Source organism: Ovis canadensis, chromosome 17 (genome assembly GCF_042477335.2).
Source record: "Ovis canadensis isolate MfBH-ARS-UI-01 breed Bighorn chromosome 17, ARS-UI_OviCan_v2, whole genome shotgun sequence".
Classification (NCBI taxonomy): Eukaryota; Metazoa; Chordata; class Mammalia; order Artiodactyla; family Bovidae; genus Ovis; species Ovis canadensis.
The window spans coordinates 68,245,259-68,268,233 of record NC_091261.1 but is presented as its reverse complement, the minus strand read 5'-3'; the positions used below and the strand labels follow the sequence as shown (position 1 = coordinate 68,268,233).

Below are 22,975 nucleotides of genomic sequence, written 5' to 3'. Positions count from 1 at the left end.
ACTGGAGTGGGGTGCCATCGCCTTCTCCACTGCTAGTCACACACATGCACAAAAACCAAGCCCTCTGAAGTTAATGATTTCAGTGCTGTTCTATGCATGGGAAGATGTAAGAGTTCAGGTGCACTGAAATTACTCCTCGAATATGTATCTTTTAGCAGCAACACCTACCTAGGGCCAGCGTTCTGGTTTTCTCTGTCCTGACTCCTCATCTGGGTGCACTGAGGGGGAGGGGCTGGTTGTCCAGTTGTTTATACAGGAATGGCAGGAGCAGTCTTTGTTTACTGAAATGGCAGGCGGCATTTTTTTTTTCTGGTCTGAAACCAGGTGGTGGTTAAAAATGCAGATTCTCAAGCCAGCAGGTCTGGGCTCAAACTCCATTTCTAATACTTACTGGCTGTGTTGACTGGTTGAGCTGCTTTCACCTTGAAAGTGAAAGTGTTAGTTACTCAGTCGTGTCCAACTCTTTGTGAACTCATGGACTGCAGCCGCCAGGCTTCTCTCTCCATGGAGTTCTCCAGGCAAGAATACTGGAGTGGGTAGCCATTCCCTTCTCCAGGGGATTCTTCCTGACCCAGGGTTTGAACCTGGGCCTCCGAGTTCAATTGCAGGCAGATTCTTTACCATTTGAGCCACCAGGAAAGCCCCAAGCTCTTGCCTTAGCTTCCCAAGTTTTAAAGTGTGGAGAGCAATGGTAACATGTCGGAGTATTCTTGTAAAGACTGGCATTCGATAACTGTTAGCCATTATTTTAGTTCATTTCTGAAGAGCAGTGTGGATCAAGTGCTGACTTTCTGCTTCCTTGCTGATCAGCATCTCCTGTTTGAACCTGGCCCTGAGGCTCAGGGATGGGGCAGAAGAGTCAGGAACAGTGTTAAGGGTATCTTTGCTGTTGGATAAATAACTTCGTAATTTAAAAGGGTGAGTACCTAATAGCTTATGCTTTTTGACTGGGAAATAGGTGTGAAGGTCAAACTGGTGAGAGCATCTAAATGGCCACGTCCAAAAGGGCTTGATAAAGGCACTGTTCCCTTGGTCCTTTCATAGTAGCCACTCTGTCTGGGTATTTGGGGTTGCTTCTTTTCATCTGTCCTTTAAATGCTTTTTTTTTTTTTTTGATGTGGACCAATTTTAAAGTCTTTATTGAATTTGTTACAACATTGTTTCTATCTTTTGTTTTTTTGGCCAAGAGGCATGCAGGATCTTACCTCCCAGACCAGGGATCGAGCCCACATCCCCTGCATTGGAAGGCAAAGTCTTAACCGCTGGACCGCTGGGGATGTCCCCTTTTATTGCTTTGGAAGTCTCTTCCTTTGGAATCGAGTCTGAAGTCAGCTGGGAGTTAAGTTCAGGGCCTCAGGCTTGTATGTACAGGGAGAGAGGGCTGAGGGAGAAGGCAGTACTCTCCCTTTGGGTTCCTTTCTAGGGATGGGGGCAAAGGTGTCGGGAGGAGGGTGGACAGGACACTGAGAATTGCCCTCCAGATCTGTGTCAGGAGTCTGCAGCTCTTCCTCTGGACCCTGAGAACGCCCTCATGCCCTTGGGAGATGGCTTCAGCTGCAGAGCGCTTAGGGCTCCTTGTCCTACATTGGGGACAGTCCTGCAAGGCCATCTTTGGAATTCCCGGCAGGGTTGGCGGAAGTTTCTGTTGAGACAACGTGGCAGCTCAGGTTCCCTCCCCGGCCCATCCCCACCCATCAGCCTCCTGCCACCTCTATCTCAGACTAGGCTTCCTGGGGGCACCTGGCCAGCTGCACGCAGTGGGCAACAGGCGTGAGAAATTCTAGGCCAGTCAAACAAAAGACCACAGCCAGTCGAGTTGAGTCCACTTTTTAATATTTTGACCATGATGCAAACAGGCATAAATAGACTTTTGTTGAATTTCATCAAATTAGAAGAATGATACAGAAGAAGAGCATGCGGTGAGCACAGCCTGGACAACCTCGCAGAGCGCGTTCTGGGAAGGTGCTGGAGCGCACGGGACACTTGGCGGCGTTAGCAGCATCGAGAGCTCAGAGGTAGGGGGAGGTCCGAGTTTTCTGATGGTGCAGTGTGGTGAGAGGCGATGACTTGCGCTCAGCCCACCTCCCCGGCTCCCCAGACCTGGAACAGAAACCCACCACCTGCCCAGCGACACAGGACGACCCTCACCCACAAACCTGTCCGGCGCCGCCTGGAAAACCACTGCTGAGCCCGGAGTGGGTCTTACAATCACAACGACAAGTTGACAGCAAGGACAGAAGGGTGGAGGCGGGGAGGGGGGTGGGCACGGGAGGGCACTGGGCCTCCATGAGTCTTCGTCTGAACTGGACGCGAAGGGCACAGCATCTTACTCCATCGGGGCTGTCAACTTTCTGTCCTGGGAGGGAGTTGGTGAAACTGTACTTTTCCATTTCCTCTTGAAATCCTTCGAGTCTCTGTTGGGCAGCAGATAATGGAAGGAAAACCAGAGGCCTGAGAAATGCCTTGCTTATTCTAGAAGGTGGATGGTAAGAAGGCCTGGGGCAGCCAGTAGAGAGTCTGTTGTCCTCAGGGTTCATCTGGCAAGGTCTGAAGACACCGTTGGTTGTCACAACTTTCGGGGGGATCGGGTGGGTGGGTGGAGGCCAGGGATGCTGGCCAACATCCTGCAAAGCCCTGGGCAGCCCCCCACCCAAAGAATTCTCCAGCCCCAAACGCCAACAGTACTGAGGTTGACGGATTCTGGACTAGAGCCTCCAAGCATCTCCTAGGAGCCAAGTCTGGGCACTTTGATGTCCTGGAGCCAATTTCTAGAAGACTCTGGAAAGCTGTATCTTCGGGCAGATCTGTTCCCACCTGCCAGGGCCACCTGCTTAAGAACGGTCTCTGCTTGGGACCAGACACACATGCTCTGCTTGCTCAGATATTCTAGGAAATAGTGAATTCAGAAACATGCTGGGGTGTGTTTACTCCCAATCACCTCCCGAGCACACAACTCAGACAGTATTAATAGGGAACAGACCCCACCTCCCCCTGCAAACAGTTCCTGCTTTCCTGGCGTAAGAGTTTACCTGAGTCCTTGAACCTGAGACACATCCGTGTGTTTGTGCCGCCAGGCAGAGACTGGCAGGTGGACCAAGGTCCCAGAGGATGTGGGAGAAAGAGGAGAGGCCAGGCTGCTGTTAGTCCCCCAAGGCTTCAGGTTTGTGGGGACCATCTCTGGTGAGTCCCTAGGGAGGGGGGCAAGGTTTCCTTCACAGCCTCTCAGATTCTTTATCCTCCATCCCTGCTTTTGGCCTTTCATTCTTGAGTCGAATGGCACACTTAGATGCAGGAGAGGGCTGGGAGAAGCACGGAGTGTGGGCAGGTCCCAAGGGAAGCCCAGATTAATATTTCTTTTTCCTTGTCTCTGGCAGGCGGTCTCAGATTAACGTGCCTATTCAGACAGCAGGCTTCGAGGGTAAGGCGGGCATAGCGCCATGCTGGATATCGGTGGCAGGGGCAATGGAAATATACAAGGAAACACGGCCAGCCTAAGATCTTAAGTGCACACTTTTCCAAATGGCATGAATTAAAAGGGACCAGAGCCATGGTCGTAAGGAGTCCAGACATCGGCTTGCTGATAATCATTCTGGCACCGTGATCTGGGTCAGAGAATCTTGCTTGTGGCAAACCTGACTTAGGGCAAAACCTGACCTCGTTTTGGAAGCCCCCAAGCAGGTGGCTGCAAAGAGTGTGTTTGGCAAGAAATTCCTGCGTTCTCGGGCCGATGTCTGGTGGCCTGAGGTCAGTTCTCTTTCTGCCCATCTAGATGTGGACCACCCTGTTGACTTGGGGTGGGGGGAACTGGCTCTCCTGTCACCTCTGAAAACTCAGTTCTCCTTGGAGCCTGTTTTTTCCTCCTGAGACCTGTTTCTCAGCCTAGAGGCAAAACTCTTGACTTTGCCTTTGTTCTCCTTGTCCACACCAGGTCGGAGTCCAGGTCCTGGTAATTCAACCCCTGGAATGTCTTTATCGCTATAATCTACCCCCTTCCCTCATTCAAGTCTTGGCTTTCTGCAATAACTAGCCAATAGTTCAACAGGTCAGCAGTCTATGCTCTATGCTGCAGCCAGAACATTTTTTTCCAAGCATAACTCCCATCAGCTCATCTTCCCCTTAAAAAAAAAAAAAAACACTCCTAAGCACTCCGTGTTGCCTACCAAATAAAGACAAAATCCCTTGACAAAATTCCATCTGTTCCCCGCCTGTCTCTGCTGCGTACCTCCATCTTCCTCAGCCTCCCAAAGCCGGACTATGTCAGAAGCCAGACCTGATACCCATCCTGTGTGCTCTCCATCCATGCTTCACCCCTGCTCCCCTGACCTCCTACATCCTGGCAATCTCGTTTCCCCAAACCTGCTGGGGGAATCCTGGTGATCACTCAAACCGCAGGCCTGAACATTGATTCTAAGACCTGTGTCTCTGCATCACAGAGTCTAACCTTCTGTAAGAGAGGAACTGTGTTTTGCTCTGTACACTTGACTGTGCCTTCCAGATACCAGAGAGGTAAGACCTGACACTGATTAAGTGAAACAAGATTCTATTGCTCATCATGGGCCAGGTATGGCAACTGGGGCATTTTCTGGACAGTATCTCATCTAGTCCACTTTGTGATAAAGGGGGCTGTGTTTACTCAGAAAGATTAGGTCACCAGCTCAGGGCTGTCTGCAGAAATGACGGCAGAGTTACTGTTTGGATTCAGGGCTGCTTTTAAAACTCCACTTCGGTGGGTCTGAAGCATTGCCCCCAAAGCAAAGACACCTGACTGTCTCACTCCATAGAAGCCAAGGGAAAGCCTGTATCCTCTTTGGGAGGTTAATGACTTCCGCTTCTTTTGCAGCACAGCCATAGGAACAGGATTCACAATGACAGCCACAGAGCATGGCTGTCCCACTTTCCTGTGGCAGGGGGTTTCGTGTCCCTCCAGGCCAAACTCACTGTTGTTAAATCGAGTTGGAGTTACTTCTGTCCAGCTCGAGAGGGAGGGGTAAATAGGAGACCTGCAACTAGGGTGGCCCCCCGCACCCCCCCCCCCACCGAATCAGATGCCCAGCCAACCCCATTTTTGCTCACTAATTGTTCACACCAAAATTTGCAGGCTACTGGGACTGAACTACACAGACCACAAGAGGGCAGTATTTAGCTATTGTGGATCCGAGCTGAGCCTGAAATCAGGCTTCCACTCCTGCCTCTTGATGGGCTCATTACAGCGAGGCTTTGGGTATCAGAGATTCTGTCAAATGAGACACACACACCAGATTAATCTCCTGTCCTCTAGCCAGCAGTTATGAATCAGCTTGAGTTGAGGGTTGAAAGGTACTTACTTAAAAACCAAACCAAACAATCATTCTTGGGAAGAGAGATAAATCTTGGTGATACGATTATTTCTTTAGGCTACCTGATAAAATAAGATGCTGTTTCCCTCGCCCTGCCTGCTACTAGATGAGCAGGGCTATATGAGGAAGGTGCCTGGCATGGAATAAGTGCTCTTAAGTATTTATCTGGTGATGGAAAAGCATCTGTGCATAAAACTTGATCTGGAAACGGGAGCACTGGTTCATTTCTCTGTGATGGGGGTCAAACACAGCAGTTCAGTCCCCCAGAAGCTAGTGACATCTTAGGAGCTATCTCCAAAGGGCTCAAACGGCTGGAAAGAAAGCTGCTGGGAGGAGAGCTACTAGCCAGGATCGTGTTTGCAGGAAAGAAAGGGTTTAAAATGGGCTTCCCTCCAGGTCAGAGAGGGTCAGCCGAGCATGCTGAGCGCTTGGTCTCTGTACCATGGAAGCCTGAGCCGGAGAAAACAGGATTAAAGGCAGGCAGGGTAATCAGAACTGGCATGAAGTCGAACTCTGAGCGCCAGGGATATGACACCAGTGGGGGCTGCCGGGAAGGGTGGAAAAAGGGAGACAGAGTTTACCCTTTGTCTTTAAGGGCACCTCCTGGGGACACCTCTGGCATCCCAAATCTAAGGCCCTTCCAGAGAGGGCCAGGGCTCTCTCCCTTTGGCAGAGAAATAAAGAAAGAAATGCTTGTGTACTGTATAGAAAGAAAAGGGCTAGCTTTCTGTAGGACAAGACAAAATGAAATAAGCCGGAAGTTCCAAACTGGCTGCTTGTCTTTCAACCTTGGGGAAGGGGTTCTTGGGAGCATCAGCTGTCTCTGGGCACTGCTTACCATTGACTTTTAGCGTGTAAGTGTAGAAAGGGACCTTTCCATCTCATTCCCTCGGAGAAGGTGAATTCAGCAGGTTGTCTGCCTGGGAGAAACAGTACCCACCTTGATGCTTGCCAATGACTTTGCTGCCTGTTTTTTTTTCTTTAATCTGAGTTGAGAATAATTTGTTAAGATGATCTTATCAGGTTAAAAAATGGGGGGAATCTCAGAAGACCAAAAGCATGAAGGCGGATCCTCCCCACCCTGGCTCTAGAGGAAGCTGTGAGATGCTTCATGACAGATTCCCTCTCCAACCTATCTGCCTTCACTGGCTTCCATTACTTTATCCCCAGGGGTGAAACAGCAAGCCCCACGTGGGAGAATTAAAAAAAAAAAAAAATATATATATATATATATATATAAGTGATACTCTTCCTTGATATTGTTTCCAGTTTTCACAACTTTAAAGTTTGATCCATTCACACTTTTTAGCTTCATAACATTACGATTAGGGGAAATTAAGCAACCAGTAATGTTTCCAAAGTTACCCAGCGGCAAAGACAGGAAGACCCTTATTTCCAGCTCATTCCCTTGGATGATGTTACTTTGGGTCTTGAGTGAGAGTGACTGAGAGGGCCAATTAAGTGATCCTAGCTGGGGTGGGTGGGGCTGGGAAGGGGGTTTGCCCAATCCATCAGATGGGTTAATCTCCCAGTAAGATCTCTGCTAACTGGTGCCACCACCTAAATGCATCTAATGCCCCCTTTCACTAGGGATTTCCCCCTTGGTCATCAAACCCCACGTCCATGCCCTGACCCTTTATAACCAGGACAATTAGGATGCGTCCATGCGTTTCAGGTATACTGGCACAGACCCTTAATTATGGATGTGTGAGGCTCCAATATGCATTGGGGCATATTTCTTGGCACCGAGGGTCTGGAGGCAACATGCTTCCACAGGCAAGAGGACAGAGGGAGACCCAGGCCCATCACACACGCTCACGCACGCACACACACACACACACACACACACACGCACAACCAGAATGTCATCATGAAAAAGGATCGGGTGGGATTCGAATGGCTGAGGGACTAGCTCAAAAAACTCTTCTGTCCGGTCCCTGCAGCCTCTCCAGGGCAAACCCCAGAAAACACCCAACGCGAGCCCTGGCCATGCTCCAGTGGTTTCATGCACCGGTGATTTGCCCTTGTTGGAAAGAGAGGGAGAGGGAGACGGTTTTGTAAGAGCCACTGCGGACTATAAAGGCGTTGCACTGCAGCACGAAAACTCAAGGAGAAAACCCAAGAGGGCCGGGAAACCACTGAGAGGTGAGAACCCGGGAGAGGAGGACCAGGACACAGCGACAGGACGAGAGGCAGAGCAGGGGCCACATGGGGGTGCCCGAAGGGAAGGTCCAGCAGTGTCCGTGCTTACGAAAGCAGCCACCCCGGCCGAGCGCAATGGGGCGGCCACCCTGCCATCCGTCTGGGCAAGAGGGTCCAGTTAGGAGCTGAAAACCCTGTAGGGGGAGAAGCGGGGAGGGAGTTAGTGCCCGAGGAGCAAGGCTGCTCTGCTTCCTTAAAGAGACTCAGGGAAAAGCTCCCTGAGCTCTGGACTTCGTCTCTTTCACTTCCTCGGCAGCCCCAGAGACGGGGACAGGCCCTGGCACCCAGGTGGGACTCATCCTGAGTGAATGAAGAATGAATCAACGAACAGATGAATGAGCCTGGCTCAGCCACACAACAAGCCAGGATGAGCTGTGATCTTCAAGGCAATAACGTCAGCTTGCTAGACACCAAAGTCTGTTTTCAAGACTGCCGTGTTGTCATAAGGGGAACAGCTTAGGGAAATGGAGTGTGTGCGCCCTAGCCTACTGAAAACAAGGCCACTGAATTCCCACCTAATTTAAAGGGCACGCCTACTGAAAACAAGGCAACTGAATTCCCACCTAATTTAAAGGGCACTTGGTGGTGGGTTTGAGGCAGACAATGCAGGGAGTGAGCTTACAATCAAGGGTGACGTGTCATGGCATTAATGTAAGGTTTAAAGAGTTACGCTCAACCCCAGTTGTGTGGTATACCTCAGACCATTTCCAGCAATTTCTAGAGGACAAATGGAATCGTCAAAATAATAGCGATTGGAATTTGCATCCATGAGAATGCTAGCAGAATTTGAGGGGCGAGGGAGGTAGTATAAACCCTAGGAGAAGTGAACAGGAACATAAATTTTGCAGTGGCAAGAGCCATCATTCAACTTGGGGCTGCCCCGGTGGAAGTTGACATCCATAGCCAGGGTTCCCACACTTGAGGGGAACTCAGAATGCCCTGCAGGGGTCGTAAAAACACCAACTGCTCAGTGCCCTGACCCCAGAGATTCAGATTCAGCCGGGCTGGGGCAGCCTGGGAATTTGGATTTGTAACACATTCCCAGGAGATGCTGATGCTGCTGGTCTGGGGCCCCAGCGTGGGAAAGCCATGGAGTCAGGCATCTCCGTCTGTCAGGGCTCTGCCCGCCCCTCACCCCTGGGAAGGAGCCAGCTTACTCATCGGTGTCTTTTTTGCTCTCCTCAATGAAGGCAATGGATTCAGATCTAAGGCGGTTGGTCACTTCATATGTGCGCAGGGTGACCCCGAAAATGTCCTCATGGTAGCGATTGTCATCCTAGGCAACAGAAACAAGCAGGGATCAGATTCTAAATGCCAGCCGAGGGCATGGAGAAGGGTGGACACACGGACATCCTGGAAGGGAACATCTGTGGAGAAGATGGTTCCTGAAGATACCGGGCACAGGGAGTTCCCTGGCGGTTCAGCGGTTAGGACTCAGTGCTTCCATGGAGGGGCCTGGGTTCATCCCTGGTCAGAGAACTAAGGTTTTGCAAGCCCTGCGGCATGCCAAAAAAAAAAGAAAGAAGAAATGAGATGTAACTCAGGGCACCCTGAAGACCCCTCTAGTCTCCAAGACTGTGTTTTAGCAAAAGCCTCTGCCCTGTAGGGCATGGGGTCTCTCTAAGCCCAGCTGGCAACAAACACTTTTGTTCCCACCCAGAGAGAGTGCTGCTGCTTTGTGGGTGCTAAGGACAGAAGAGCTGAGGGGGTCCAGGGGAAACTTCAGCTCATTTCCCCATTTCCTCCCTCTTCCTTGTTCCTGCCAGTTCAGATCTGGGGCTTGGCTGGGTTTAGTGTGAAACATCACCGTCCGTAGAGACCAGCAGAGATGGAAGAAAGGCCAAAGTGCCCACTTAGCACTCAGGGAACACCACAGTTGCCAAAGTGGAAACTTCTCCGGACATAGTTTATCTGATGATGAGTATCTTAGCTCAGCTTTGCCCAGAAACAAACAAAAAGAAAAGTCGAGAAACACCATGAGTGAGGATGAACTTGGGGCATCCAAGGGTTTCTGGAGCCACTGGAGTGCCTTTGGCAGAACTGAGGGATGGGCATTAAGGAGATCCTATAGGGCGGTGTCGCTGAGAATTAAACAAGGGGCCAAGGTGCCCCCCGACCCCTCGCTGAGGAAAGGCGGTGTTTGGGGAATACACATTGAGCAGAGTTTCTGGCATCCATAGTTCCAAAGGTTTTGAAGAAACTTGCCCATCTGTAGAGTGGATTCATTTTAAGTTGGGGTGGTTTTTCGACCTTCTTCTGCAGAATCTATGAAAATGTGTCCCAAGGACTTACAGCAAAGAGACAGAGTGGTAGGGCACTTGGCAGTTCTCCAGGGTGCTCTGGCATTTCTACTGGAAAGCTGTTGTTACTGTTTTAATCTAGTAGGGGTTTAATATCAAAATTAGAGCAAGGGCTTCTTCTGCAAAAATGTGCGATTGCTGCTTATTTAGGGAAGCAGGGAGAAGAATGGGGTCACATTTGGAGGTCTGTGGAGGCCTGGGACTTATTCTATTTGGGGCAGTTGACCACAGAGCTGGGACTTTGCTTCCTGGGCTGCTACTAGCCTTTTTGCAAATTAGGAAAAGACACCCCTCCTTCTGGGAGGAACACAGTTCCATGCCAAGGCGTGCTGCATGGGAGGCCAAGCCTGGTGGTGACTTTCATTCCCTACTTGCCCCCTTTTTGTGCAGTGGCCAACCTGCACGACTGCCCAGGGCAGTCCTGCAGCTTGGTTCTGGGCACAGGAATGGTTGGGTTAGGATCGTTTCTGTCTAACTACTAGTGGCCCACCCGCTTTGTCATTTTCATAGATCACAGCTCCCCATTCTATTTAATATACACACTGCATGCCCAGCTATCTTTCCTTCTCTCTCTACTGTGGTTTGGGATCACCTGCATCCTCTACCCCCAGTCATAAATGGGAAGATGGGAGCAGGGATGTCATCATGGGTCCTCTGAGTCACGGAGACAGACAAGACGAGGAAGAGGAGACAGGATGCCAGAAAAAGGCTCCCAGGAGCCAGCCCATCACTCACCCTCAGCCTGCTGATGAACACGCCAGCGTCCTCCACCGAGAGCTTGCCCTTCTGGGTCATGATGCGCTGGATGGCTTTGAGGACATCAGCCGCCATGGTGACATCCCCGCACACGTAGATGTGGCCCCCTTGCTCCTTCAGGGCTCGATACACGGGTTCTGCCAGCTGCTCTTGTAGGATGTCTTGCACGTACTTCTGCGGGGGTGTGGGGGGGTGGGGAGCGGGAGGACTGGTGAGGAGGAGCCAGGCTGTGTAGCTCACCCCCCTCCCCCCACCACCCTGGGAACAGAGCCTGACCCAGGGGCTTGGGGGCAGGTCTGTTTTTTGTGCAGCGATGCAGGAGACTGGGAAGAATGAGGCAGGGGAAGAGGGACTGTCCATCTGAGAGAGTGATGAGCCGCGCCCCTGCTCTGCAGCTAGCCTCTGCTGAGGACCCTCGAGGGAGCCATGCTGCCCATGCTCCAGAGCTGTCTGCCGGAGGCGTAAGAGCGGGGTGTTCTCTACCAGCTCCTCTCTCCCGTGGCCAGCGGTCACGCCGGGGGCGTTTACCTCTAGGTGTGGGGCTGGTACCGCAGGCATCCTAGGCCCGGGTGCAGGAGAAGCCGCAGACAGACAGCAGGAGATGGGGGAGGGGCTTGCAGGTGACACCTGCGCAAAGCCAGCTGCTGCAGGAGTTGCTGCGATGAACAGTTACACCCAGGCACCTCTAGGTGTGGGGCTGGTACTGCAGGCATCCTAGGCCCGGGTGCAGGAGAAGCCCCAGACAGACAGCAGGAGATGGGGGACGGGCTCGCAGGTGACACCTGCGCAAAGTCAGCTGCTGTAGGAGCTGCTGCGATAAACGGTGGGCTAAGGAAATATTGGGTGGGCACAAGGGGTGTCCAGTGCAGCCTCTAGGGAATTTGTCTGGGTTGCTCAGGAAGCTTCCCCCAGGCGAGCCTGGTGTTCAGCTGCTACTTTCAGGCACGACCGTGCCAGGTGCTGAGACACTGATGAACTCTCAGGCCAGGTGTCTAGTAGTTGCTGCCCAGGCCCTCTGGGTACCCCTTCCCTGGCTGGGGTGGGGAGGTGCTGTTTAACTTTTAAAAATTCATATTTAATTATTTCAAAAGTTTATTTTTTGGCTCTGAGGCATGTGAGATCTTAGTTCCCTGACCAGGGATTGAACCCGTGTCCCCTGCATTGGAAGCATGGAGTCTTAACCACTGGACCGCCAGGGAAGTCTCTTTTAATTCATTTTATAAATATTTTTATTGTGATTAAAATAAACATAATGTAAAATGCAGGTGTGTTTTAAAGCGTGCAGCCCGACGCAGTGGGATGGAGCACATTCATGGTGTTGAACAACCATCCCCCTATTTAGCTCCACAAGCTCCTCTGCCCCACAAGGATGCCCTGTACCCATTAAGTGCCACTCCCCATTCCCCACTTCCCACAGCCCCTGGTGACCACAAATCAGCCTCTGTCTCTATGGATCTGGCTGTTCTGGATATTTCATGTAAGTGGCATGACAGAGTATGGGCTGTTAAATATTTTAGGTCACATGTTTATGCTCCATGCTTCCTGAAGTTCAGAGCAATGTCACGGAGAATTCAGAAGGGGTGAGGGTGTTTCGGGAGCAGGGTGTGCGTGTGTGGACAGGCACACGTGCATGACCGGTTGGGGCTTACCTTTGGTTTGTCCGGCTCCCGGGAGTAGGCTGTGTACAGTTCTCTGAAGACCCCCTTGCTCTTGGCCTGCAAGGCCTCCTCCCTGTAGATGTGGTCTATCTTGGACTGCCGGCACCCGAAGACCAGGACCATGGGGCAGGGGCTCATTCCTGGGGGCGGGGAAACCTGTCACCGCCAGCTCTGACGCCGGATGTGGGGGTGTCGGGGCGCTGGGAACCTTAGCACGCGTGACACAGGCAGAGGCATGCGGACGCTGGGGCAGGGGTACATGTTCTCTCTCTCACACACATGCACACGTGTACACACACACGCACACAGTGACAGAAGTAAGTAAAGTGTGTTCAGACTTCAGCAGACCTCTTTTCTCTGGGTCTCAGTCGTTCCTCTGCCCCTCCCCAACACTGGTAGCACCAAACCCCCAGACTTGGAAGCTAGACTGCCTGGGTTCAAATCCCAGCTCTGTGTGATGCTGAGCGATGAACTTTCTATGTCTCCGTGTCGCCACGTGAAAAATGGAAGTAATAACAGCATCTAACCTCATAGGGCTATTTTAAGAAGTAAAGGTACATCAGACCCCTGCCCAGTACATAGTGAAGTCCCTTGGTATCCCAGGGGGTCACTTCCAGGATCCACCCCTTTACCAAAATCCCCTGATGCTCAAGTGCCATAGTCGGTCCCCTGAACCCGCTGGTCCTCTGTGTCTGTGGTTCCACATCCATGGGCTCTCAGCTGGCCTCGGATGGTATATATGGATTTAATGAAAAAATTTTCATGAAAGTTGACCCACGCAATTCCCATGTCTGTCAAGGGTCAACTGTACTTTGTGAATGTATGTTTGCTATTCCACTAGAATGACAATTCCACTGGGCAAGTGTGTGTGTGTGTGTGTGTGTTTCCAGTTGTTTCTGTCTTGTTCATTGCTACACCTCTAGCACCTCCAATAGTGTTTGGCATCCATGAGATGCTCAGTAAATCTCTCTTTAATGCATGTCAGACTGTGGGTTTTTTTCCCTCTCTCCTCCCAAAGCTGATCTGTTGTGTTTCTCGCATAGCAACCACCTTTGCGACTATCCCAGAAACACACATCCATTGGATAAGGCTTAATGCACACCCCTTCTAGGACTGCTTAGATTTTAAGATGGGGGTCCTATCTTAACAGTCCAAGAAATGTCTTCTGGGGATGGGCTTTCAGGCCTTGCAACAAGTTGTGTGGATGACTTGTTTGGATGGGTCCTTTGAATTGCACCATAAACTTCACCTGTGGGTCTGGCTGCTACAGTGTTCCCCATCCCTCCTCCGGCAGTGATGCAAAGGAGACAGAACAGCGTCACGCCTCCTGGCTGCTGGGATACAGGCGGCCCTCCCAGGATCCAGGGGGAGGAAATCATGTGCTTGCTGGACCACAACCCACCTTTGTGTTGGATATCAAATTGCCGCTGCTGCCAGAAGCTCCGGAAGGGGGCGATGCCAGTGCCTGGGCCAACCAGGATACAGGGCACTTGGGGATTTTGGGGCAGGTGGAAGCTGGGCGCTCTGGACAAGGAAGGGAGAGTCAGGAGGCTGGCTGAGTTCAAATCTGATCAAGAACTGTTGGATCTCTGCTGTATACAGCAACAGAGATCCAACAGTTCTTGATCAGATCTGAGCTCAGCAACAGCACTGTGAAAAAATTATCCTCCAATAAAAAAATTAAAAAAAAAAAAAAAAGCAAAACCCTGTTGGATCTTAGGTAAACCAGATGGCCATCCTGGGTAAAAATACAATGGGACTTAAAACTCTTCAGCTGTGGTCAGGTGGCCCTTCTCATGGTTGGGGGGTCTCATAAATTTGGGGAATTTCCCCGAACAGGAGATCCTCAGGGTTTGCCTATCACTCTACTTTCTAATTATCCCCATTATCTGAGCTAAGCCACAAAGGGAGTGGGATGGATCAAATGCAGGGCTTCCCTACCTCAGACCTCCTGACATTGGGGGCTGCATAATTCTCTGTATACAGTTCCAAGACCAAGAGGTGGGGGCTCTCCTGTGTACTGCAGGATATAGACTAGTGCCCAGGCCTCTGTCTATTAGAAGCCTGGAAAACCCTCCAGCTGTGATAGCCAAAAATATCTCCAGACTTTGTCAAGGGCCTCTGGAGGGCAAAATCACCCTTGGCTGAGAACCACTGAATTAACCATCTATGAGATTTTCCAAATCTGGGAGCTGCAAATGTCCGTGTACAAAAGAATCACATGGGGATGTTCAAAGAGGGTGTAGATGGCCGGCAATGCAGTAAGTCTAGGCTCAGGACTCAGCATTTTTGAAGCACCCCAGGGGATTCTGGTGCTGGTGGTATGTGGATTACCATGACCATTCTACCCTTCATAGCTGAGAAAAATGACTGTCCAAGTCCACAGTTTAGGTAGGGACGTTATCAGCTGACAAAGCAGGTAAGTGCAGAGGGCCTAAGCTGAGGCATATCAATGATTTTTTAATTTTTATGTTTTTAAGGCTATATTTTTCTTATTTGATTGACTGATTATGGTAGGAACACTTAACATGAAACTGATCCTTGTAACATGTTTTTAAGTGTACAATACAGTACTGTTACCTGAGGGCAGAAATATCCTTTAAAAGTGAGTTTGGAAGGGGAAGGTGGTTGACAGGAAGGGTCGTTAAATCTTCCTGGTCTCTAAGAAACTGGGAACACATGGGGTGGCCAGCAGGCTTCAGATAGGAATTTCATTGGCTTGAAAAGTCCATTAAGGCTGAAACTGCCTGAAACTGCCTGGTTGGCTGTGGTGGCCCCAGCTAGCACAGGACACGCACTTGATAAATATCTGTTGCACTGACCTGAATTTGACTAGAGGACTTGCTTAGTTCCTGCTAGGTTGCTCTGAACCCACGAGCCTGTTGCCTAACAGCTGGGAGTGATGCCAGATGTTGATCTCAGCCCTGCCTGACTCGGCCACCTCTCTAGAACCCTTCCGGCTGGTCCACCGGCCCCACCCACCCCATCTCAGGACCTGAGGATGCAGATTTGGGATGGCTGCTTCTCTCTCTTCGTTTGCTACTCACCCTCTCACGAAACAGGGCACCACTTCGTCAGCCTGGATCCGGTTGAGCCAGGAGGAGCACACGCCGTGGTGAATTGGTCCTTCTCCATCTACCAGGATAACCGAGGTGCTCTGGCTCATCTACTGTCCCTCACGCTGCCCCACCCCTGGCCTCCCCAGTCCTCCAGTACAGAAGGCTCACAGCCCCGACACCAAGCTTCTGCCTTAGGGCTCCCTGTCTGGATCCCTTGCTCTGATGGCTAAGAGGAAATGGTAAAGCTGGGGTGGGCCCATGGCTGTGAAACCACTGGGTGTGGGCGGGCTGGATTCCAATCCTGTCCACTGCAAGGGCCTTGGTCCATGTGCTCTCCATGACCTGCCAGGACCCTGGTCTCAGCACTATCTCAGGTACCACATACTTTTTTCCTTTGGCTGTGCCTTGTGGCTTATAGGAGCTCAGTTCCCCGACCAGGGATTGAACCCAGACCCCAGCAGTGAAAGCCCACAGTCTCAACCGTTGGACTGCCAGGGAATTCCCAGGCACCATGCATTTTCACCTCTTTACCAAGGATGGAAAACACAGGCACAGAGGTCAGGGTATCTGGCTGCCCTACAACCAGCTGGGTGTCATAGAGCACAGAGCTCCCCGCTCTGAGGGAAGAGAGGGTGGCAGTTTGTTCTAGCTGCTGCCTTGCAGGTACAAAGGGAGGAAGGGAGTAGAAGGGGGTCTCGGGCTTTGGGAGCAGAGGCTTCCAAATGCACAGCTCATTTCTCTCCTAATTCTGCACAGAGCTGGCTCTGCCTAAGGGGCAGTTTGCTGCACTGCTCCTTCTCACAGTTTTCCTGACCTTGGAGAGGGGTGGGTCTCCTCCCCAGGGTTTGGGTCTTGGCAGAGGTTTAGGCAGCTGTTCAGGGGCCCCTGGAAGCAGGGTGGGAAATGCAGAGCCGGGGGCTGTCCCAGCGCCTCTGCCCACCTCGGGTGCGGTAGGAGACGATGGCCACAGTGAGGTGCACCTCGTCGGGGTACATGTCCGGGGAGGAGCTGATGGAATAGTAGCGAGGCTGCAGCAGGGACAGCTGGGTCAGGAGCAGGGTGGAGGGCATCTGGATGGATGGGAACTCCTCCAGCACCTCCACGATGGTGGGGTTCTTGCCCCATTTCCACTCCTCGTACTCCTGCAGACCCTGAACCATGGACAGGGACAGAAGGGAACTTGCAGCCAGACCCTGGAGTGAACTTTCAAGGCAGGCTCGCTCGCAGAGGTTCAGGGAGAAGGGAAATTAAAAAGCAGTCACAGTTAAGTCTTACATAGGAATTATCCTGTGCCAAGTTTTCACTGTTGCAAGGATATTATGAAATAAGCCTGGTTGTCACCCCTATTTTATTGATGGGGAAACTGAGGGATATAGAGATCACACAGCTATGAGGTGGTGGCAAATTTAGCCCATAAGCCACCTGCTCATATGGTCTGTGAGCTAAGAGTTGTTTCTATATGTTTTAATGGCTGGAGGTAGAGAATCAAATGAACAATACTATCATCTGATGTGAAGAACTGACTCATTGGAAAAGATCCTGATGTTGGGAAAGATTGAGGGCAGGAGGAGAAGGGGACGGCAGAGGACGAGATGGTTGGGTGGCATCATTGACTCAATGGATATGAGTTTGAGCAAGCTCTGGGAAATAGTGAAGGACAGGGAAGCTTGGCGTGCTGCAGTCTGTGGGGTTGGGGTCACAAAGAGTTGAACACGACTAAACAACTGAACAAAAAGGGTTCCAAAGGAAGGAGAAAAAAGCGTTAGCAATTTCTACCGCCGTCAGAGAACTTGGAGATTCAGTGGGGTCGCTCAAAATCACTGCAGATGGTGACTGCAGCCATGAAATTAAAAGACGCTTACTCCTTGGAAGAAAAGTTATGACCAACTTAGATAGCATATTCAAAAGCAGAGACATTACTTTGCCGACTAAGGTCCATCTAGTCAAGGCTATGGTTTTTCCAGTAGTCATGTATGGATGTGAGAGTTGGACTGTGAAGCATCGAAGAATTGATGGTTTTGAACTGTGGTGTTGGAGAAGACTCTTGAGAGTCCCTTGGACTGCAAGGAGATCCAACCAGTCCATTCTGAAGGAGATCAACCCTGGGATTTTTTTGGAAGGAATGATGCTAAAGCTGAAGCTCTAGTACTTTGGCCACCTCATGCGAAGAGTTGACTCATTGGAAAAGACTCTGATGCTGGGAGGGATTGGGGGCAGGAGAAGGGGACGACAGAGGATGAGGTGGCTGGATGGCATCACTGACTCGATGGACGTGAGTCTGAGTGAACTCTGGGAGTTGGTGATGGACAGGGAGGCCTGGCGTGCTGCGATTTATGGGGTCGCAAAGAGTCGGACATGACTGAGCAACTGAACTGAACTGAAGTGACTGAACAATAAGGGTTCCAAAGGAAGGAGAAAAAAGCGTTAGCAATTTCTACTGCCGTCAGAGAACCTGGAGATTCAGTGGGGTCCCTCTTTTGTTCTGTACCTTTGTTAGAAGGAGGGGAGATGGCCAGGTCTAGCCTTGCCTGGAGAATCCCAGGGACGGGGGAGCCTGGTGGGCCGCCATCTATGGGGTCACACAGAGTCGGACACAACTGAAGTGACTTAGCAGCAGCAGCCAAAATGGATTAGCTCATATGGTGACCTGCAAACTAGACCGTGGCAGCCCTCACTCAAGGCTGCCATCTGCTGAAACACCACTGCAATAACCATACAGAGAAGAAGTGAAGATGCTTAGTCATGTCCGACCCTTTGCGGCCCCATGAACTGTGGCCTGCCAGTCTCCTCTGTCCATGGGATTTTCCAGGCAAGAATCCTGGAGTGGGTTGCCATTTCCTTCTCCAGGGGATCTTCCTAACCCAGGGATCGAACCTGGGTCTCCTGCATTGCAGGCAGACTCCTTACCAGCTGAGCCACGAGGGAACCATAAAATTCTCCAAGGAGCAGGTGGTGAGATTGAATGAGGCCAGGGACCCACCTTGCTGAGGACCAGCAGACGCTGCCTCTCCTTCTCACTGGTGGCCAGGGAGGCAAACTGCTGCAGCTGCAGTGGCGTTGGAGGCGTGGTGATGTCCAGGTAGTACTTGAAGGCCTGGAAGATGGTGCAGGGCGGCAGGCGATGCTCATCGGTCCAGTTACTGATGACCCCTGCAGAGGTACAACAGAGGTGAGACATGGATGGGGGAGGGACAGTGCGGGCTCTGAGGGTTTGGGTCCAAGTCAGGGAGGCCAGACTGCTCCTGGAGCAGAGGATGGGGCCCAAAGAACCGACTGCCCTAGAGCCAACTGACCCCTTGGCTGGCCACCTCCATCCCACATCTGCAGCCAGGTTTCCTGGGGACCCTGTGATCACCTCCTGTACGCAAGGAGCATGTCCAAAATCAGCTGAGCAAGCTAGTGCCGGAATTTAAGAGTAAATATTAAAATAGCGTGAGACCGTCCCTTGATATTCTGAGCAATGAGCCACCAACTGAGCACGAACTATGAGTCCACTTTTTCCTCCATCAGCCTTTCAGCCCTCTGAGTGGGATTCTAGCATTTAAAACGACAAAAATGCCAGACACTTACCTAGCCCTTTCTATGTACTATGTCGTTTCCTCAGCACTTTCTATTAGTAACTCTTTTAATCCTTGCCACAATCCTAGGTGGTGGGTGCTATTATTATCTCCATTTTGCAGTTGAGAAAATGGAAGCGCAGAGAGGTTAAGGAATTTGCCCAAGGTCACCAGGTGGCACCAGTGAAAATGCAGGAGATGTGGGTTCCATCTCTGATTTGGGAAGATCCCCTAGAGAAGGGAATGGCAACCCGTTCCAGAGTATTCTTGCCTGGAGAATCCCATGGACAGAGGAGGCTGGTGGGCTACAGTCCCTAGGGTCACAGAGGGTCAGACACGACCGAGCGACTGAGCTCAACAGCAACACAGCTCAAACCCATAAAGTCAGGCAGTACTGCTCCAGACCACGTTTGAACTACTGCCTCTGTGTACTTTAGTCCAACAGAGGCCCTAAACACAAGCCTCTACCGCATCAGGTGCTCAACTCAAGATATAAAGTACTGTTCCAATAAGGAGGAAGAACTGGCTGGGTTGGATTTCATAAGAGAAGGAGCGTCTCTCCTACGCAGGGTTTCGACTATGTACTGTTTTCACATTCTGCGCTGACTTTATGTCCTGGCTCCCTTGTAGAGGAAATGTGTCCCTGTATCATGGGCTACCACGGGCGGACACCACAGTTCCTTAAGTCCTGAGCTCATTCATGGCTACTGAGATCAAGCATGTAGACCCATTTGCCTTGCAAAGTTCTTTAATAGGAATGTCAAGCTGCTGCTGCTGCTGCTGCTGCTGCTGCTGCTGCTAAGTCGCTTCAGTTGTGTCCGACTCTGTGCAACCCCATAGACGGCAGCCCACCAGGCTCCCCCGTCCCTGGAATTCTCCAGGCAAGAACACTGGAGTGGGTTGCCATTTCCTTCTCCAACACATTAAAGTGAAAAGTGAAAGGGAAGTCGCTCAGTCGTGTCCGACTCGTAGCGACCCCATGGACTGCAGCCCACCAGGCTCCTCCGTCCATAGGATTTGCCAGGTAAGAGTACTGGAGTGGGGTGCCATCGCCTTCTCCAAGGAATGTCAAGGGTGGCCCCCAAACAGGCTGGGACTTGATCTAATGATATCAGAAATCAGGTTTAATCCCAATGGGCCACCGAGCTTCGTTTAGATGCTTTTAGATTCCAAGAGAAGGCAGGAGTGGACTTCAGCTGCTATTCCCTTAGTGGGCGGTGAGGCTGGGGTGATGAAGGAAGTCAGACAAGTAGCCTTTGCTAAGATCAGTGTCTAGCCGATGAAGGAAGGTAAGACTCTTTCCCTCAAGGTTGAACCATCAGTGTCCTGGCTTAAATGGACACTTGCTCAGCTAGTTGGGTCAAGGCTGTTCAGCCATGAGGAAGGGGAGCCTTCGGTCTCATAAGCTGGGGGTGACAGAGATCCACTCTCCTGCCTGGACTGGCAACTGGGCAGAAGAATGGGTTTCTTCTTCCCTGGACACCCACCGGGGAAGGGAAGGCCCAGACAGCTTCTGGGACTCCTTGGAGGAGGAGAGGGCCCTTGGGAGTGCCTGGGTGGGGTACTAGCTTGGCCGTAGTTACCCAAAGCCGTGTTCCGCTCCTCCAGCAGCTCCACCTTCACCAACTGGTTGGCAGGGGGCGCGTCCTCCAGCCGCTCGATCAGGGCATTCACCAGGTCCTCGTGGTTGCCGGGGAAGACGCCCAGGTGGTCCCCGGGCTGGTACTGCAGCTCCTGATTCCCGTTGGTGTGGAGACGCACGAAGATGGTCGATCGACTGGAGGGAAGGGTGGCGGAACAACGGGGTGAGGGCCACCAGCTTGTGCCCCTTTTCTTTGCCCCTTTGTCTGTCTTTGTGGCTACACCCTCCCTCCTTCCATTCTCCTTGGGGCTCAGGCCAATCAGACTTCCACCCTCACCAATTCCACAGGGCGGGTTTCAGCAAGGTCACCCATGAGATCCTCTTTGCAAACCCAACAGCCAGCTCCCAGCGCTCACTGTGGTCATCAGAGTGACCTGGATGTGGCTTCTCACTTCTTCCTGCTCAGTCTCCTTCTCTTGAGCTCCCCAAGCTCTCCTGGTCTCTTCCCTGGCTGCTCTTCCTCGGTCCCCTTTGTTGGTTCCTTCTCATCTCCCCTAACTCTGGACATTGGAGCACCCCGAGATTCAGGCCCCAGATCTCTTTGCTTTTCTGACTTCCTGTCCCTGCTCTCCTTTTCTCCATAGCACTTACCAACCTTCACAGAATGGAGAGTTCACTCCATCCTATGGCATGTGGTCTGTCTCTCTGCCTGCCCCTTCCTCATCCCCACCCCGAGGACAATAGATGGGACTAGGAATCTGTCTAAACTCTAGAGGGTGAGGAAGTTGTCTGTTTTCTCCACTGCTCTATTCTAGCACTTAGGACAATGCATGACACATAGTAGATACTCAAGAAATATCTATCGATTGAAGGAACCTCAGATCCTCAGGGTTAACCAGCTGCTCGAATAGGCTCTATTTCTGATACCAGATTTCTACCAGGAACCACTAACCCCCAGAGGGGCCGCGGCAGAGATGTCCCTGTTCTGTGAAATTCCACCTCTCCTGCGAATCCCAAGCTCCACCTCCTTTTACAACTGGGGTCTTCACCTTGTCCTGGAAAAGGGAAAAGGGCTTGACCTTAAGCTCAGGTTCTTATTATCCCCAGTCCACTGATACTATAAAGTTTATAGAACAAAGGAGAAAACACAGAGGGAAACTTGTTTAGGCCTGCCGAGTCATGCCCTTTCCTTTGATAGTTGGATTTCAAGTGCAGAAGGTCTATGAATGAATCCTTAGAATAGGATTATTCTGGTTCCTTTAAAGTTTTAGTATCAATACACTGCATTTTTATGCCTGAAAACTTTGGGATTGATGACTACACTTGGGTAAATCAAATCTTTTTGTATTCTGGGAGTTACATTCGCATATTCAGATACGCTTTTTCTTCCTTGCCAATTGGTTTTCAGTTGATAGAGACACTTGATATTCAACATGAAGTTTCTACATTCTCCGTGGTATGTAAATCAGCACTTGAATAGACCAATGGGACTCGCTATTTGAAGGAGTTTTTGGCACAACCAAAAGTTCTTTTGTGCTGCAAATAGCCACCATTATTAAAAATAGTTGTGCTGGCATCTCTGCTTTTTTGGGTGTATTTTCCTGAAACATGACACCCCTGTCCTTAGTAGGGTGGGGAACTCTGTGACTGAGCTTGTGAATGATGGTGGTGGGGGCCTGAGCTCCCACTCTCCTTCCCTGGGCAGATTTTGCCCTCCCTGGGGCACTGATCTTATCTATTAAATGGGCTAGCGTGAATGACTCTGCTCTGAGCTCATGCCAATCTGTTGGTTCCTGGAGAGCGAGAGAGACATCGTCACCCCCTGCCAGCTCCAGGAAGGGAACAAGCAGAGGCTGACAGCCAGCAGGGGGCGCTGTGGGGTTGCGAATTTGGGAGCCTCCAGTGCCAACCATGGAAGCCTTTGAAAGGCCCGCAAATCAATTCCTACTTTCTCCCTGATCATCACGAGTCTTTTTTTTTTTTTTTTTTTCAGAAGTATATTTGCCTCCGTTCCTATGGCCAGTACAAAATAGAAACGTGGAGGCCCCAAACTTGCTGAGCTGGCTCGTGCTCACAGCCTTTTCCCCTAAGTCCTCTTGAACGCAGCTGAGGGTGGTCAGGCAGAGAAGGGCCAGGGATAAGAATGGAGCTGGCCTGTGGGCCACGAGGTGGGCGCAGGCTCTGCTGGGAGGTGGACCACGGACGCTGTATGCCTCTGACTGGAGAACCCAGCCCTGAATGGCTGCATAGCCCGAGCATCCCTCCGTGGGCTGTCCTTGAAGCTTTGCTGGGAGCTGATCCCCCAGTGGGTAGCACTAGCCTGGAGACCTACTGTCTTATATCTCTGTTCTGCTGGGGGTTTCTAAGTATAGGATTTTCTAACCTTCTCCCTTTAAGAAAAAAAAGCTTGGGATATACATGGGTTGTCAGAAAGTATTAGGGGTCTAGTGATTAAGATTCCACACTTCGACTGCAGGGGGCATGAGTTCAATCCCTAGTTGGGGAAAGACGATCCCACATGCCAC

At 51.2% G+C, this 22,975-nt stretch overlaps 1 protein-coding gene across 2 annotated transcripts in view; it reads right to left on the bottom strand.

Moving 5' to 3' along the window:
• Positions 1-1,816: 1,816 nt before the first annotated feature.
• Positions 1,817-22,975, bottom strand: part of NOS1 (nitric oxide synthase 1) — a 94,132-nt gene continuing 72,973 nt past the window's right edge. The window contains exons 21-29 of one of the 2 annotated variants that reach the window (XM_069556602.1): positions 20,452-20,645; positions 18,292-18,461; positions 16,252-16,462; positions 15,300-15,387; positions 13,655-13,776; positions 12,244-12,392; positions 10,574-10,768; positions 8,696-8,814; positions 1,817-2,414 (exon numbers count right to left, since the gene is read on the bottom strand). In XM_069556602.1, coding sequence (XP_069412703.1) covers positions 2,327-2,414; positions 8,696-8,814; positions 10,574-10,768; positions 12,244-12,392; positions 13,655-13,776; positions 15,300-15,387; positions 16,252-16,462; positions 18,292-18,461; positions 20,452-20,645 — 1,336 coding nt within the window. In that variant the 3' untranslated portion in view covers positions 1,817-2,326. Of the gene's footprint in view, positions 2,415-6,593; positions 7,673-8,695; positions 8,815-10,573; positions 10,769-12,243; positions 12,393-13,654; positions 13,777-15,299; positions 15,388-16,251; positions 16,463-18,291; positions 18,462-20,451; positions 20,646-22,975 lie in introns of those variants that run through there. The other variant, XM_069556601.1, reaches the window with a different exon arrangement.